Raw genomic sequence first — 14,723 nt, 5'->3', positions numbered from 1 at the left:
CTGTTGCAAACAGTTGGCTAATTGCAAAAACACAATCAGGCTGGCATGTGGTCCAGATTAAATAAATCTGATCACACACAAACATGGCATTAATGGAGTTCTAACATTGGGAGTGCTTCTCCCACATAGAAAATGTGCAGAGGAGGAGAAGCTTGGAGATGCACAGGTTGCTGATTTAAAACATTACAACCAAAAGTTAAAAGTGAGCTAAAAAAAAATTGTGAAAAAAAAAATTGTCTCCATCCTTTGCATCCCATCTGGAAGAGTTTTCCCAGTGTTCTGCAGTGAGGGGAGGATGCAGAGCAAAGCTCACCCAGGTGTGGGCACAAGCAAACCCCACCACAGCAGCAGATGAGCAGGAGCAGTGCTGTGCTCACACACAGCCAGCACCAGGCCAAGTAAAAGGTGTTTTCACACCAGAAACACTCTCCTCTGAGCTCAAAAGCTTTGAGAGGAGCAGTTATTTAAAAATTCTTGATTCTTCAGGCTGAAGGTGGCCACTCACCAAGTTCCTAGTGGGGATGTTCAGATAAACACTTCTGATGGACTAAACCTGTGTGTGGTGCTTTGCTGTGCTGGCTTTGGTCTTCTTTAAACAAACTGCAGCTTCCCCATGCTGCTGACAGAGGAGTTGAATAGCTGGTTAAAATTAAAGGCTGGGAGGTCTTTTGAAATCAGAACATCCATTTGGAAGCTACCATGGTCAGCATCCAGTGATTTAAGCTGTAGTAGAAGTTGGACTGTGGAGTCAAGAGAACAAAGCATTTCCCTTAATGACTGAGTGGGGCTACTCACAGGTGCTTTCCCATCCCACTTTGGAGCTCAGGAGCTAAAAACTGGCAGCTTTTCTGTGTTAGAGTTAATTATCCAAGAATTACTGCAGCATGAACATCTAAATAGCCAATTGTGGTTTAAGATTTTAGTAGGAAGCCTCATTGTTTTTTCCTGTGGCCTTTAATAGCAGCTGTTACTCTGTTGTGTGCAGAGTAAATTGAAAAAAATCTACCTTTCTCAGGTGAAAATGTGTTCAATAGAGCTAAGCATCCTAATTCTGTTTAAAGAATATAAGATGTGCTCTTCATTTTGGTGTTTCACTGTTGAGCTCCGTCAGAATTTTTACGAATGCCGCTTGAATCTCTTGCAGATCCCAGCAAGCTTTCATGCAGAGTGGTTTGTCTCAGCCATCACCAGTGGTTCTGTCTGGCACGGCCTTACACAACTTCCCAGCAGTGCAGCACCAGGAGCTGGCCAAGGCCCAGTCCAGCCTGGCATTCCAGCAGACCTCCAACACTCAGCCTATTCCCATCCTGTATGAGCATCAGCTTGGGCAGGCTTCAGGGCTGGGAGGCTCTCAGCTCATTGATACCCACATCCTGCAGGTAGGAAATGCTCCCATGCAGCCCTTCTGCTCTGGGCTGCTACAGGACATCAGGTCTTGCTCAGTTTGGGTGGCAGCAAACTTCAAACACTTGGAGGAGAATGTTCTTTTAATTTAATAAATGTATATTAGCATAATCTATGAATTGAGGCTTGTTCCCCAAATTACAGAGCTCCTTGTGCTTCTGTCATTAATTAGAGCTTCAGGTGTAAATTCTCTAAATTGTGATAAAGGGCTGTTCCACCAGCTGCAAATGAAAGCTTTATCACAAAGTGAAACCTTCACATTTGTCAGCTTCCCTTGCTGGGCTTTCTCTGGCACTGATTGCTGCACCAGAGCTGCTCTCCTCATGGGAGGTGTCTCTTCTCTTCCTAGGCCAGAGCTACCCTCACTCAGGCTTCAAATCTCTACTCTGGGCAGGCTCAGCAGCCTGGACAGAGCAATTTCTACAACACTGCACAGTCTCCCAGTGCTCTCCAGCAGGTAAACTATGGCATGGTAAATTTCCTGCATTGTATTCTTCCTAAAAGCATGTCGTGGTTGGTGATGTCTGTGGGGTGGGAATAGAGGGGAGGCCTGAGACAGCCTCTAATCCTTCCAAAATAAAATTGGAATGTTAGCAGTGAAGGAGCACTGCACAAACTGGGTGGCTCAGAGGTTGGATGGCCTGCAGGTCACGTTGATCATTTGTCCCTGGCATCCTTCCCTTGAATAGTTCATTTTTCAGTAATGGGCAGATACTTAATTGGCACAGTGCTGTTGCTAATTGACTGAGGCACATGATGCCTTTATGGAAGCAGATGCCTGGAGTGGTGGAGAGAGAGAGAGAGGGACAAAGTCCAGGTGCTCAGTGCAGCTTAATTGTTAATACCAGTTCTCTGAGCTGGAACCCAGGAGTGCTCACAGAAAATAACTGAGAACTCAGCAGATCATGCAGGACAGGCAGGTCAGTAAAATAACTCCACTGATTTGAGGGCTTTTTCACTCTTTTGTGAAAGAACTGCTAAACTGTTCTGTGGAAGCATTCTGTCATAGTTACAGGATGCTGTCTAGTGGTTTCCATCTCCTGGTTGGTTTTTTTTATTGAAATGGCTTTCAAAACCAAACTTGGGATGGATTGATTTATTATAGTAACCTACCTCCTACACTGGAAAAGCTGCCAAGACAGAAATCTAGAAGGGTTGTAAAAGATTGGATGTTGTCTGTTGGAAATCTAGCACAGTTTTAAGGACCTTTTAGAAGAGTTGGTACTTCCAATGTGATCAGTTCTGGTTGTCTCTCTGATTTTTATCTGTCACCCTTCAGAGCAGAATCCTTGTAAGCCTTTCACATTTGGGAATCTCTCATCATTCTCCTTGTCACCCTTAGAATATGATTTTGCAGGTAGTGGATTGTCAGACCAAGGTATGCAGTAACTCCTGCCAGTTGGGTCACTGCTGTTGTATTTCCATGTTTACCACTCTCAGCTGTTTTCAGCCCACAGCACTCCTGGTAAATGCTAGTCAGGGACAGGCTGTGTATTTTTGTCATTGTTTTTAAGCTCAAACTGCTGGTTGTTGAACTCCTGGAATGTAAAATCTAATTTTTATCCCAGTGTCCTTTGACTAGAATTGTTTGAAGTAAACAAATAAGCCAGTCCTGTCCTGTCCCTACCTGTGCCAGAACTGCTTTTATTTTCTGAGTTGAATTAAATTCCCTGTCACACAGTGAAATCATGGTGAATGATGTTGGAGGCAGGAGATCTCATGCACCTTTGTTTCTGAAAAGCAAAGACCCAAATGCCATTACAACTGATTATAAAGGCAAACTGGGCAATAAATTCACTTAGTTGCTTGCAGGTCTCTGGTTAAATAAATGAACTCATTAAGGCATTTGCCTGGGATAAAGCTGAGCTGGAGCTAGCAATGACAGTGACATAATGGCCTTTGTGTCTCTGTTACTGGTGATTATGTGCTCTCTCTCCAGGTGACAGTACCTTTGCCAGGATCACAGATTTCCCTGCCCAACTTTGGATCCACAGCCCAGCCACTGATAGCCCTGCCCCAGTCCCTGCAGCCTCCACTACAGCACACCCCACCACAAGCTCAGGCTCAGAACCTGAGCAGACCTGCCCAGGTGACCCAGCCCTTCAGAGGATTGATCCCAGCAGGAACTCAGCACAGCATGATTGCTGCAACTGGGAAGGTAACAGCACTGCCACAGCTACAGGACACAAATTCATGTGAAGCACAGCTGGTTTTTGGTTTATGTAACCAGCACAGCAATTCATGCTGACTTCTTGCATCTTAAAAATCTGCCTCAGCTTTAAAAGATAAAAAAGCCAGTCAGAGTTAATGCCTGTGACTGGGTCTGTGCATTTAGCTGAGGTTTTGTAGCTAACTTGGTGCTGCTCCATTTGCACTGCAGGAATACCTGGTTTGATAGTGACACCATGGACTAGTAGGGGATTTCATGCAGAAGCCATGTGGAAAACAGTACTGAGATGTTGTGGGAGCAGCAGGACTCTGTCAGGGCTGGTGGCAGATTCTGGGCTTGCCTGAGTTGGTTGCTTTGCTTCTGGACTCAAACCAGGGCAAGCTGTTTGGGTTCAGGGGTTTCCAGTACAAAATGGGGAGTTTTAGGGGCTTCAGTGGACTCTGTATCAGCCATGACCTTAAGAATTGAATTCTGTAATTATTGCTGGGGATCTGCCTTCCTGAACAGCACAGCATGGTGCACATTAAGAATGTAGCATTGTCTGCAAGACAGGATCTTTCTGTAATGAAAAAAGAAAAGTCTGGTCTTGCAGCAACAGGTCTAGGAAGGAAATAACACTAAACCAGTGCAAGAAACTCGTGTATCATGGGGGGCATTCTCTCCTCTCCTTTATGTGAAGCTGCTAAGGTAATTGCTGATGAGGGGATGTGTGGAGCTGGCTTCCAATCACAAGGTCTCTTGTCTTAGATGGAATCCCAGCTTTACAGGCACCGGGGATTTTCGGATAGTGTGCAGCACTCGGCAGTTGCAGTTCGCTTCCAGGTGAGCAGTGGGTGACACCCTGGACATGGACACAGCTCAGCTGGCTGGCAGCAACAGCAAGGTCCTCCCACCTGAGGGACTGATCCACCTCTGCACCTGAAATCCCTGCAGCTTCTGGCCTCCATTTTAGGGTGCTTGTGAATATAAAATAACCCCACAGTCCCACGCAGTGATTTACAGCTGCAATACGAAAAATCTCAGGTGTTAATTCCACGTCTTGGACAGTAATGGCAACCAGAATTTCAGACCACTTAGATGAAGCTTGCATCTCCTCACCCCCAGAGTGTGTATGGTGGTTTTTGCACCATGCAGTTTTCCAGTTTCATGGGATCTGGCCAAATCTTTTCAGCCTGGCAGTTGTTAGGAGCCCATTTTGCAAACAGCAGCATGTTTGTTGCTGCAGTTGTCACTGGAAAATGATTGCTCATTTCAGCAAAAAATGAGGGAAGAGCTGCAGTGGAATGCTGGCCTTGGATGACTTTCCTGCCCTGCTCTGAGATTCCCATCATGTTGCTGCTAAAGAAAGTCAACTTAAAACAGCCTCTCATTTCTAAGTGATTTATTGTTGCTGTTATGCTTCATGGCCATGTGTGGAAATACACTGTTCCAAAGACTAATTTATTCTGTTGAGTGTATCTGCAAAATAGCATTCAAGAGTCACTGCTCCAGTCAGTCTGGAGGTTGTTTTGCATGAGTGACAGCTCCATTTTTGCTGGGCTTTGGGTTTGTTTATTTTTATAGACCTGGACTATTCGGTGATATTCTTCTTCTCAGCGTTTTTCAGGATTATTTCTAAATATTTTCATGTGGTACCTGAGATGGGAGTCTTGGAGAAGGAAATCTCAACTCCAGAACATTTTTTTTTCTTTTTTTTAGGACCAAATAGATGAAATGACTCTCAAACCCCCTGTCATTATGCAGGAGGAGCAAGTTAGAAAGCCAGTACCATTGCTGCAAGTGCCAGATAGGGCAGGAAAATTGTACACAGAGGTGCTTGTGGTGCTGGGCCTGTCCTAATTATAAGAGGCTGTTCTGCAGTCAGGCTTTCATCTCCACTAAAGTGACCTCTTTTCATTGAGGTAAGCTAACAGCTGCTTAGCAAATGTAATTTTTTTAATTAGAATTAACATGTCAATTGCTGTGTTTTTCAGATATCAGAAATGGACCTGAAGGCCTTTGGAGGTGGCATTGATGTTAAACCTGGAACACCACCAGTTACTGGCAGGAGCACGACCCCAACCTCCAGTCCCTTCCGGTAAATCTCCCTTCAGCTCAAAATTCCTTCAAACCAGAGCTAGAAAATGTACCTAGTCATGCATGAGCAGCCTTTTCTGGAGGGTATGAGGTGAGGGGCCACTGATACATGAGATGCTGCTTGATCTGAGCTCATGAGCAGCATTCCAGTAGGTCATCACAGCTGCTGTATTAAACAGAAGGAAATGGCTCTGAAATAAAAGGTGGAAAATAACTTTTTTGGGTAAATGAAGCTAAACAAGAAGTGACAGGGAAGTTGTGGTTTGGGGTAAAACTGTAAGAGTTCATCTGAATTGTGGTGTTCAAAGTAAAAAAACACTTAAAGGCTTAGACAGCAATTGTGGCAACAGTTCTGTTAGAGGAGTAAGTGTTGTTGCCAGGTCTGTAAGCTGCTCACAAGTGCAATTAATAAACAAAACAGACTCCTTTAAGCTTACAGAATATTGATGTGTGGAGCTTAGCTGGTGTCCCTGCCAGTGGTGCCCCTCTGCTCATTTTCTCAGGAGTGCATCACTCACACCCTGTGCAAGGCAAGCTCTGTTTCCTGAAGGAGGCTCCTCACTCTTTCTTCTTTTTCTCTTCACTCTTTTCTCTTTGAGGGCTGTTTGCTGCCCTTCCCCCAGATAATCAGTCAAGCTTCACGTAATTCCTGGTGATTCAACACCTTGGGAGTTTTAGTGGAGGGTCACGTTCTCAGCCAGATAAAACAGGGAGAGCATTTTGTGTGAATTCTTGAAATCTGTTCAAGTGCATTTTGAAACATAGGGCAGCAGGTCAGAGTAGAAGCAGCTGCATGTTCCCTGCCTGCTGGGACAAGCTCTGAACTTGCCATGAGAGAGCAAAGAGTGACTGCAGAGGAGCAGGACTGAACATAAGATAGCAGGGATGGAAACTGCATCTAACATCACAAACATCACAAATCTCACATCAGTGTTTGTGTCATGAGTGCTTGGGGGAAAGGGCTCTTTCATACAGACGTGCCCTGGACCCTCTTCATAGCCTAAATATTTCTGATTATGCTTTCTCTTTGAATTCTGAAGTTCTGAGGTTTTTTGAGCTTCTATAGAGAAAAAGTTTCACACTTCTTTTTTTAATTCAGAGATTCATTCTCCTCCCCTCCAGTACTGAATTTCTAGTTAAGTTGTAACTAGGGACAGAAACATCCTCTGAATGAAAGCAGTTGATTTTAACTGGAGTTCTTTCTTTTAGGGCCAGTTCTACAAGTCCTAACAATCAGTCCAATAAAATGAACAGCATTGTGTACCAGAAGCAGTTCCAGTCAGCAGCTGCAGCTGTGAGAATGACACAGCCCTTTCCTGCACAGTTTGCACCACAGGTAGGTGATTGGTGGCTTCCTGCAGACAGATCTGTTCCTCTGTGTCACCTGGTGCCTCTGACTCGGCTCTGTCTCCTCAGGCTCTGTCATGGGGAGATACAAAATGGAATCCTTAAAATGAAATGGCATAAGAAACCAAGATCAAAGCAAAAAATTACCTCTCTGATCTTGCTTACAAGTAGTGCTGATTTTGTGGTGTTTAATTTAGAGTTCTGTGCACGCTGAGGAGTTCAGCACAGGTTGTGAGTGATGTAGAACAGATGGTGCTGTGGCTTCCCCAGGCAGCTGTAATGCACCTCATCCTGCACAAACTGGTCATCAGCTTGGGAAGGGGAGAAGCTTTGTGTCTCACAAGGGTCCCAGTGCATATTTTACACGTGTAGAGACAAAGCAGATTTGCAGCCCTGAAGTGTGGAAGGAGCAGTTGGGGTTGGAAAGGATCCCTGAGGTCACCCAGTCCATACAAGGCAGGGCTGATGGCAGAGGGGCTGATGTGCTCTGGCATTGCAGGGAGCACAGCTTGCCAGGCTGCTGCAGGTGACTGCAGCCAGGCTGCTAGGGAGATGTACCCTTTCTAAAAGTGCAGTACATTTCTGTCTTCCTTTAGCATTTGGAGTGTTTGACTGCAGCACTTGAGCTTTGATTTCTGCATTGTCACTGCCAGGAACTGCCTCACCTTCCTGGGGCTGCCTTTCACCAGTGGCTGCTCCACTGCCTGGTGAGGTCTTCTCCCTGCTCTCAGGCTGGGTTGAAGTTGTGGGTGCTGAAGTTGTTGGTGCTGCTTTCAGGCACTGCAGGGCTGTTCTGCTTTTGCAGTTCCAGCCTGTTCTCCTGACATCCATTCATAGCAGAGCAGCAGCTTTTCCCCCTTTGACATAACACCAACCTGCAGTGGAGTTGGCAGTTTTCTAATTGAGAAATGTCTCTTTTTGTCGTTTTTCCCCCACTTAGATCGTCTCTCAGCCTAACCTGCTCCCTGCATTGGTAAGAGCCCCATTTACTAACACCTTCCCAGCGCCTGTTCGGGGGCTGCTGGGGGTTCTGCATAGTCAGATGCCATCTCAGATGAGCACAGGCCTCATGAGCCCCCCTCAGGCACCACGTGTGGCCAGAGGTCCCTGTGGATCAGTGCCTGGAGCCAGGGGCACTCAGGCCCAGGCTTGCTGAAGGCTGAACAAGATGGGAAGGTCAGTCTGTGAAGGCCTGGTCTGCAATCATGGCTTTAAAAAGTGCCTCTGGACCCCAAGGCAGCAGCCAGGCTCTTAACAGACCTTCTCTGAGCCCTCGTGGTTTTTAATAAGAGTTTTAGACTGAAATATTTCTAGGGAGTTCCTGTCTCAAGCAGCCTTGTGCTCAGCAGCTGTGGAGGAGCCACTGCTGTCCAGGGCAGAGGGAGGTGTCAGGAATGAGCAGTGGGGCTGCACAGCTGGCTCTTGGCTGTCCCTTCACCCCCAGCTCCTCCTGTTGCAGCCAGCCCCACTCCTTGGGCACTCTGGAGAGTCTTTCCCCGTGGTTTGAAGTGCCTGTGGTGAATTCTCGGTGCTAGAATGCAGTACCTGGAGCTCTCTGCAGGACAGGGGGCTGCATTTCAGTAGCAGGTGATGACAGTCACCCTAGCTCGTTACAGCACTTTGAGACCCTTCAGTTCAAGGCAAACTCTTCTCCCAAGGCAGGAGTGCAGGGTGGGAGGTCTGTGTGGGGACCCTGCTGGACACTGAGCCTGTCTGCTGCAGAAAAGATGCTTGAAATGATGGTGCTCAGGGGGCTCCTTTGTCTGCTTCCATTCCTGGAACCTGTGCCCTGAGGTGTCAGAGCAGGACAGAGTTGTTCTGGTTGTGCCTGGCTGGGGGAGGAGTGATTAACCCTTCAATTCCAGGTGGTTGGTTCGTTTCCTACCACCAGTTCGTGCAGCCTGTAGATGCTTAACAGGTGATGATTAACAGATTGTCCTGAGTGTGCACTGAATGTAGCCAGTCAGACAAATACTGACACAGCTCTGGTGTCTTCAGTCTCCTGCAAACACTGCTGAGAGCAGTGAGAGTTATCTGCCATGCTTGGTTACTGGTGATCAAGTCATCCAGCCTTAACCTCAGGGGATGAAATTTGGGCAGAAGGTTTCAGGTGTCCATCTGACTCCAGTGAAATCAGGCTGTTGCTGCAGTCCTGCAAATGAGAGTTCACAGGTTTGTTTTCTGTTCTGTTGCTGCTTGACTTACTTGGAGCAGCTACAAAGCAGGAGAGCCAAAGCCTCTTGTTCCGGCCTTCTGCTGTTTTGTCTCCCTGTTGTTGTGTGTGTGTGTCCCAGCCCTCTTTCTTGTAAAAAAGCAGAAAATATTCAGAGAGGTACAGGGAGGTTTAGTGCCTGTATTGTAGTTGGGGTTCCTTGTGTTAAGGTATTCCTTTCTAATTTAAAATAAAAAAGTGTTTGACTGCACTGGGCTTTATTGTTCAACTTCTGAATGATTGAACTCTTGATGGAATCTCTGCAGTCTGGGCAGGACAGACAAGTGCTTGCTCTGAAGTGCCTGATCAGCACCCAAACTGTAACTGGAAGGTGTCACAGGGGGAATTGCACAGGTGCAGGTCAGGGTTGCTGGCAGGACTCAGAGGAGGGAAGGAAGGAAGGCAGGCAGTGTGTGCTGGTAGGACTCAGAGGAGGGAAGGAAGGAAGGAAGGCAGGCAGTGTGTGCTGGCAGGACTCAGAGGAGGGAAGGAAGGAAGGAAGGCAGGCAGTGTGTGCTGGCAGGACTCAGAGGAGGGAAGGAAGGAAGGCAGGCAGTGTGTGCTGGCAGGACTCAGAGGAGGGAAGGAAGGAAGGAAGGCAGGCAGTGTGTGCTGGCAGGACTCAGAGGAGGGAAGGAAGGAAGGAAGGCAGGCAGTGTGTGCTGCCTGGGATTGCTCGGAGCAGGAGGCAGATCAGGCTTCAGCTCACCCAGAGCACAGCTCTGACCTGGTTCATTTCATCCCAGTGCAGGCTCAGTCGGTGCCCAGAGCCACGGGAGGGAAGGGGGTGCTCAGACTGTGCTGCTGGGAGGGAGAGCCCTGTGCTCTGCAGGGCAGCAGCAGCAGGGACAGCTGGGGTTGGCCCAGGTGGGGTTGTGCAGGCACAGCTGCTCTGCTCCTGTGTGACCTGTGAGCAGCTCAGGCTGCTGTCAGCAGTGCTCCTGCTTGTACAGCTCTGCAATAGCAGTGGCATGAGAAGAGCTTGGGTAGTACTTCAAACTGTTGTCCCTGATCCTCTTTTTTGGGGAAGGGTTAGGAAGAGCAAGGGAAGCCTAGGCATGATGGTAAATTACTGCTGAGGAGCCAGGCACCCAGCCCTGGTGACATCAGGGCAGCAGCAGGATGGACACTGCCTGTCTCGGCAGACCTGGCCACTGTGGTCAGTCCTTCCCCTTTCATATGTGAAATGCTTGTGAAGTCACTGCAGTTCCAATGCCCTCTCTGCAGTAAACTTACTTTCTCCCTCTCTTAAGGCAAAGCAAAGAGCAGAGGTCCTTCAGTCCACCCAGAGGTTCTTTTCTGAGCAGCAGCAGCAGCAGCAGAACAAACCCATAGGAGGCAAAGCCCCCAAAGTGGAGGAGAACGGGAGCAAACCCAGCGAGGCGATTGCTGACTCTGCAGGAGTGTGCCAGGACAAAGGCGAGGAAAAGGCCGCCCCTGCGCCTGCTGCCACACCCAAGCCCGTCAGAACTGGACCAATCAAACCTCAGGCAATCAAAACCGAGGAAACAAAATCTTAGAGGCTGTGTTCCCGTGGAGGGGGAGAGGGGAGGGTGGGCGAGGTGTCAGCAGCATCAATTGGTGGCCCGAAGGATGAAGAGCAGCCTGCCCTCCCTGCCGGGCTCTGGGCGGCCCCATGGGGCCTGGGTGCCAGCAGCAGAGGTGGTGCCAGCTGCTGTGGTGCCAGCTGAGCCCTGGCTCTCGGGGTCACACCTGCTCTAACAGCATGAAGGCTGCTTTGGGGTGTGCACGTGCCACACGTGTGTGCCCCCTTTGGCTCGCACCCGCCTGCTTCCCAAAGCCACGGCCCGGAGCAGCAGCGGCGGTGGGGAGGCATTTCCTAGCTGACACAATGACCCCTTATTCTCTTCAGGCTCTGATCTTCAGCTGCTATTTATCTTTTTATAAACCCGTGAGTAGGAGAACATGCAGATCTGAAGATGGTGCTGGGCCAAGTAATGTGTGTTAAGTTTTTAGTGACTTAAGAAGCTTCTATCTTGTATAAACAGAGGGATCTACGCACTTGCCACACGAGGCTTAACCTAACACAGAGTAACACTGGCAGTGTTGGATTTCCCTCTGAAGGCAGTGCTTTGCTGGCTGCTGCTGCTTGGATGACAATTTACTGCATTTAGATCACCATATGAAAAAGCTACTTGGCCACCTGTGTCCTCTCCACCCGCTGCCCCCTCAGTGGCTCTCACCCCTGGAGTTGAAGGTTCGTTGCATCAATAGTCAGATTTGTTCCGTTCACCCCTGTCCAGCTGTCTTGATATGATGCGAGTGGTCCCTAAACGGTTTCCAGTTTCTGTCTGTAACACAGCAACGAGCACTTAAACTGTGCCACGAGAATAAAAGAAACCTTATCAGATGAACGAGAGTTTTATCTCAAAGGTGCATTCTTTATATCAGAGCTGCGTCGCACCACCTCCTTGCCCACAGTGTGCTGGAAAGTAGAATCAAGTCAAATAAATGCCTTTTTAATTGTATCCTCTAGTATTCTAGCTGTAGGACAGTACTGTATGATACTTCTGTGAATGTAAGATATCCTGTACCTGCTTATGATATGTAGTAGTGACTGTGCTATACTGGAGCTGTTTTTAATAATGTTATTCTAGAGGTTTTTTTCCAGACAATGATTGAAAAAGCTAATAAAAAGCACCAGGTACCACATCAGTAGCAGAATTTGCTGGTTTTTTCTGGGATTTTTTTTCTTTTTTTTACGTTTTTTGGAAGGAAGAGTTGAAAGTCTAATGTGTATAATTTTGTTCAAATGACTGCAGAAGCTGGAAAGGCTGTTGCTGCTATTGATGCCTAGTGAATCGCTATTGGTTATCTTTTTATATAAATATATATATAATTTGAATTTTTGGAAACTAGCTGTGATGTCAACTTTGGAAAAAAGTATCCCACTTGTAGTGTGAGTTGGCATTGTACAGAAATTAACAGCCATATTGGTCTAGAAATGTTAAACTTAATTTTTTTTCCATTTGTACAGGGGTAACGCACTGTATGAAATATGTACGGTCTTATTTACATGGGTTTGATTACAGAAACTAATAAAGTATTCTCTAAATAAAGCCCCTGGCTGCTCTCATGATTCTGCAGGAGGCAAGCAGTGCTCCCAGGGAAAGGATCCTGAAGGAAAATGCTCCCAGAAGCTCCTGGGTGTATCCTGGCACTTTCCCAGCCCTTCTCCAGCCAGGGGCTCGCAGGACGTGGCCACCACTTGCCCCAGCAGGAGCCTGGGGGTGTTTGCTGGGAATTCCATCTCCAGCTGATGGAGCTGGGGTGTGCCACTTGTCCCATCGACCAGTGATGCCTTAAATTTGAGCTTTCATATTTTCCAGATTCTGTGCTGCATTCGTTTATAACTCTGAACTCCATATAAAGTGCTGGCAGTTCTCCTCACAGCTCAGCCCCACAGAACAATCCTTTTCCAGCCCCAGAACCAAGGGCACCACTGCAGCTTCAGGCCCAAAAAGTGCAAACAACAGGGAATGGAGGAGAGCAAACTGGGAGGGTGGGACTGCATCACCTGGAGCTGGAATTGGACAATGAACCCCAAGATGGAAATGGACCAGAACTTATAAAAGTGTGAGAACTCAACCCAGGGTCTATCTTGGGCGTAGCCATGGCTGGGCTCTTGTGTATCCTGTGAAGGCCTTTAATAAATCCCTGCTTTATTCCTTTAATAAATCCCTACTTTATTCCTTTAACTCTGCCCAGCCTCTGCTCCAGGGAGCCTCCCAAGGCAGCAGCAGCAGCGGGGGACAGGCAGGAGTTCAGGGAGCCCTGGCCACCAGAGGGAACTTGCTTCCCACAAACACCAGGAACTTCTGGTGTCTCTCTCTGGGAAGTAATTCCTGCCTGGGGAGAAGGTGCTGGCTGGCTCTGCACCTCTGAGAAAGGGAGGCTGCAGCCAGGAGTGTTGGGCTGGCTCTGCAAGCACCAACCTGGGGCAGGTTCACCTTTGCTCAGAGGTGTCGCTGCCAGCCCTGGGTGGGTTGGGAAGCAGCAGCTTGGGGCCACCAGAGGAGCTGGAGTCCTTTCCTGCCCAGGTTGGTTTTGTTCAGGGTAAACCTGCAGCAATATGGAGTAAATCAAAGGTGCTGGAATCCACAAATGGAGCTGTGGGCAGAAGGAACCTCTGGGCAGGTCACACTCGGGGTAAATGACCTTTTTCACAAGGATCTGTATGAGCACAGCTCAGTAAATGCTTGGGAAGGAGGGTGGGCATGGGACACCGAGTGAATGTGAACACTGCTTCCATCTACAAATGTGCTATAAAAGTAACTGAGCTGTGGTGATGTTTCCCTGCTTTGAGGTTGCCTTCAGCCTGTTTCATCTTAAAGGGAGACCCCAAAAATGGGAACTCGTTCACCAGAGTGTTCTATTTTTAAGGAAGTGCTGCTGGAAGGATTCATGTTCAATTCTGTAGTAATAAAGAGTAATTCCGTTGGGAAGTCAGAGGAATTTCCCACAGTTGGCTGTGGGAATATACCAGGCTTTGGGCTATTTTGTGCTCAGAGCAGAACAAGGGGAGTATTTCTGCAGAAGTTTAATTAAAGTAAATGCTTGGGCATTTTGTGCCTCCAAATAACCCAGGTTTGATGTGTGTGCCTCTCCAAAACCCCAAACCACGCCAGCTGCCTTGAGGCCAGGTGGAGCTTTCAGTCATTGACCCCGGTTGATTGAATATTTTATGACGTTTAATCAGATAACTTTGCTCCTGGCTATTTACAATGGAGTAGCTCTTGCTTTTTTTTAATTTGAGTGGGATTTGGTTTGTAATCTCGTTTCTAGGACTCTGGTCATCAGAAATAATTGTGCTGAACCTCACAGAAATTAGGAAACAATTTTGGTTGGGGAATTCAAATTTTTTTTTCCTTAATAACGTTGAGGCTGTGAAAAGGTCATAACTTTTCTCCAGGGCGAGAGCCAGAGGGGGGTTAAATGTGATTGGGGCCAGATCCAGCAACCCCCGGGCTCAGGCTGGTTTCTTGCTGGGATGTGGGCAGGGAGGGCTTGTTTTCCCCAAGCCTGTTAAGTAAAGCAGTGCATTCAGCGCTGTTCAGCTGCAGCCCAGCTTTCTGGAAATCCTGTGTACATTGGCTTGTCCTCCTTTATTTTCTCAGTCAATTAAGAGATGCACTTCCCGGCCTGAAAAGGCCCCGGGTTGGGGCGGAGGTGTCTGCCCTCGGGTGCGGGGCCGGGGGGCGCCCCTGCCGCTGCCGGGGCTCTGCACAAGCCCTGCCTTTCATCCCGGGGTGAAGCGGGGCTGCAGCCTCGCCTCCCATCCCGCTTTGGGACAGAAATGCCTCTCTCCACCCTTGGTGGTGGGTTTGCTGGGCACTGCTGGCCCTGGCTGCTGCCTGCTTGGCTCTCCCCTGCCCTCACCAGATCCTGCCCTGGCCCCAGGGCTCCCCAGCTCTTGGTGTGACAGTGACAGGGCTGATGTGTTCCTGTCCCTCCTGGGGCCATCACTGGCCCTGGCTCAGGTGAGATGCCTGC

At 48.2% G+C, this 14,723-nt stretch overlaps 1 protein-coding gene across 1 annotated transcript in view; it reads left to right on the top strand.

Annotated features, from left to right (window-relative positions):
* Nucleotides 1–12,289, top strand: part of PRRC2C (proline rich coiled-coil 2C) — a 53,460-nt gene extending 41,171 nt beyond the window's left edge. The window contains 6 exon segments of the mRNA XM_031061682.1: nt 1,145–1,379; nt 1,754–1,876; nt 3,344–3,562; nt 5,548–5,651; nt 6,860–6,986; nt 10,463–12,289. Of these exon segments, the coding sequence (XP_030917542.1) occupies nt 1,145–1,379; nt 1,754–1,876; nt 3,344–3,562; nt 5,548–5,651; nt 6,860–6,986; nt 10,463–10,729 (1,075 nt within the window). The 3' untranslated portion in view covers nt 10,730–12,289.
* The last annotated feature ends 2,434 nt before the right edge of the window (nt 12,290–14,723 follow it).

This window comes from Geospiza fortis, unplaced genomic scaffold, assembly GCF_000277835.1.
Source record: "Geospiza fortis unplaced genomic scaffold, GeoFor_1.0 scaffold5, whole genome shotgun sequence".
Lineage (NCBI taxonomy): Eukaryota > Metazoa > Chordata > Aves > Passeriformes > Thraupidae > Geospiza > Geospiza fortis.
The sequence above is the reverse complement of the archived record's forward strand: the minus strand, read 5'-3'. Positions and strand labels throughout refer to the sequence as shown.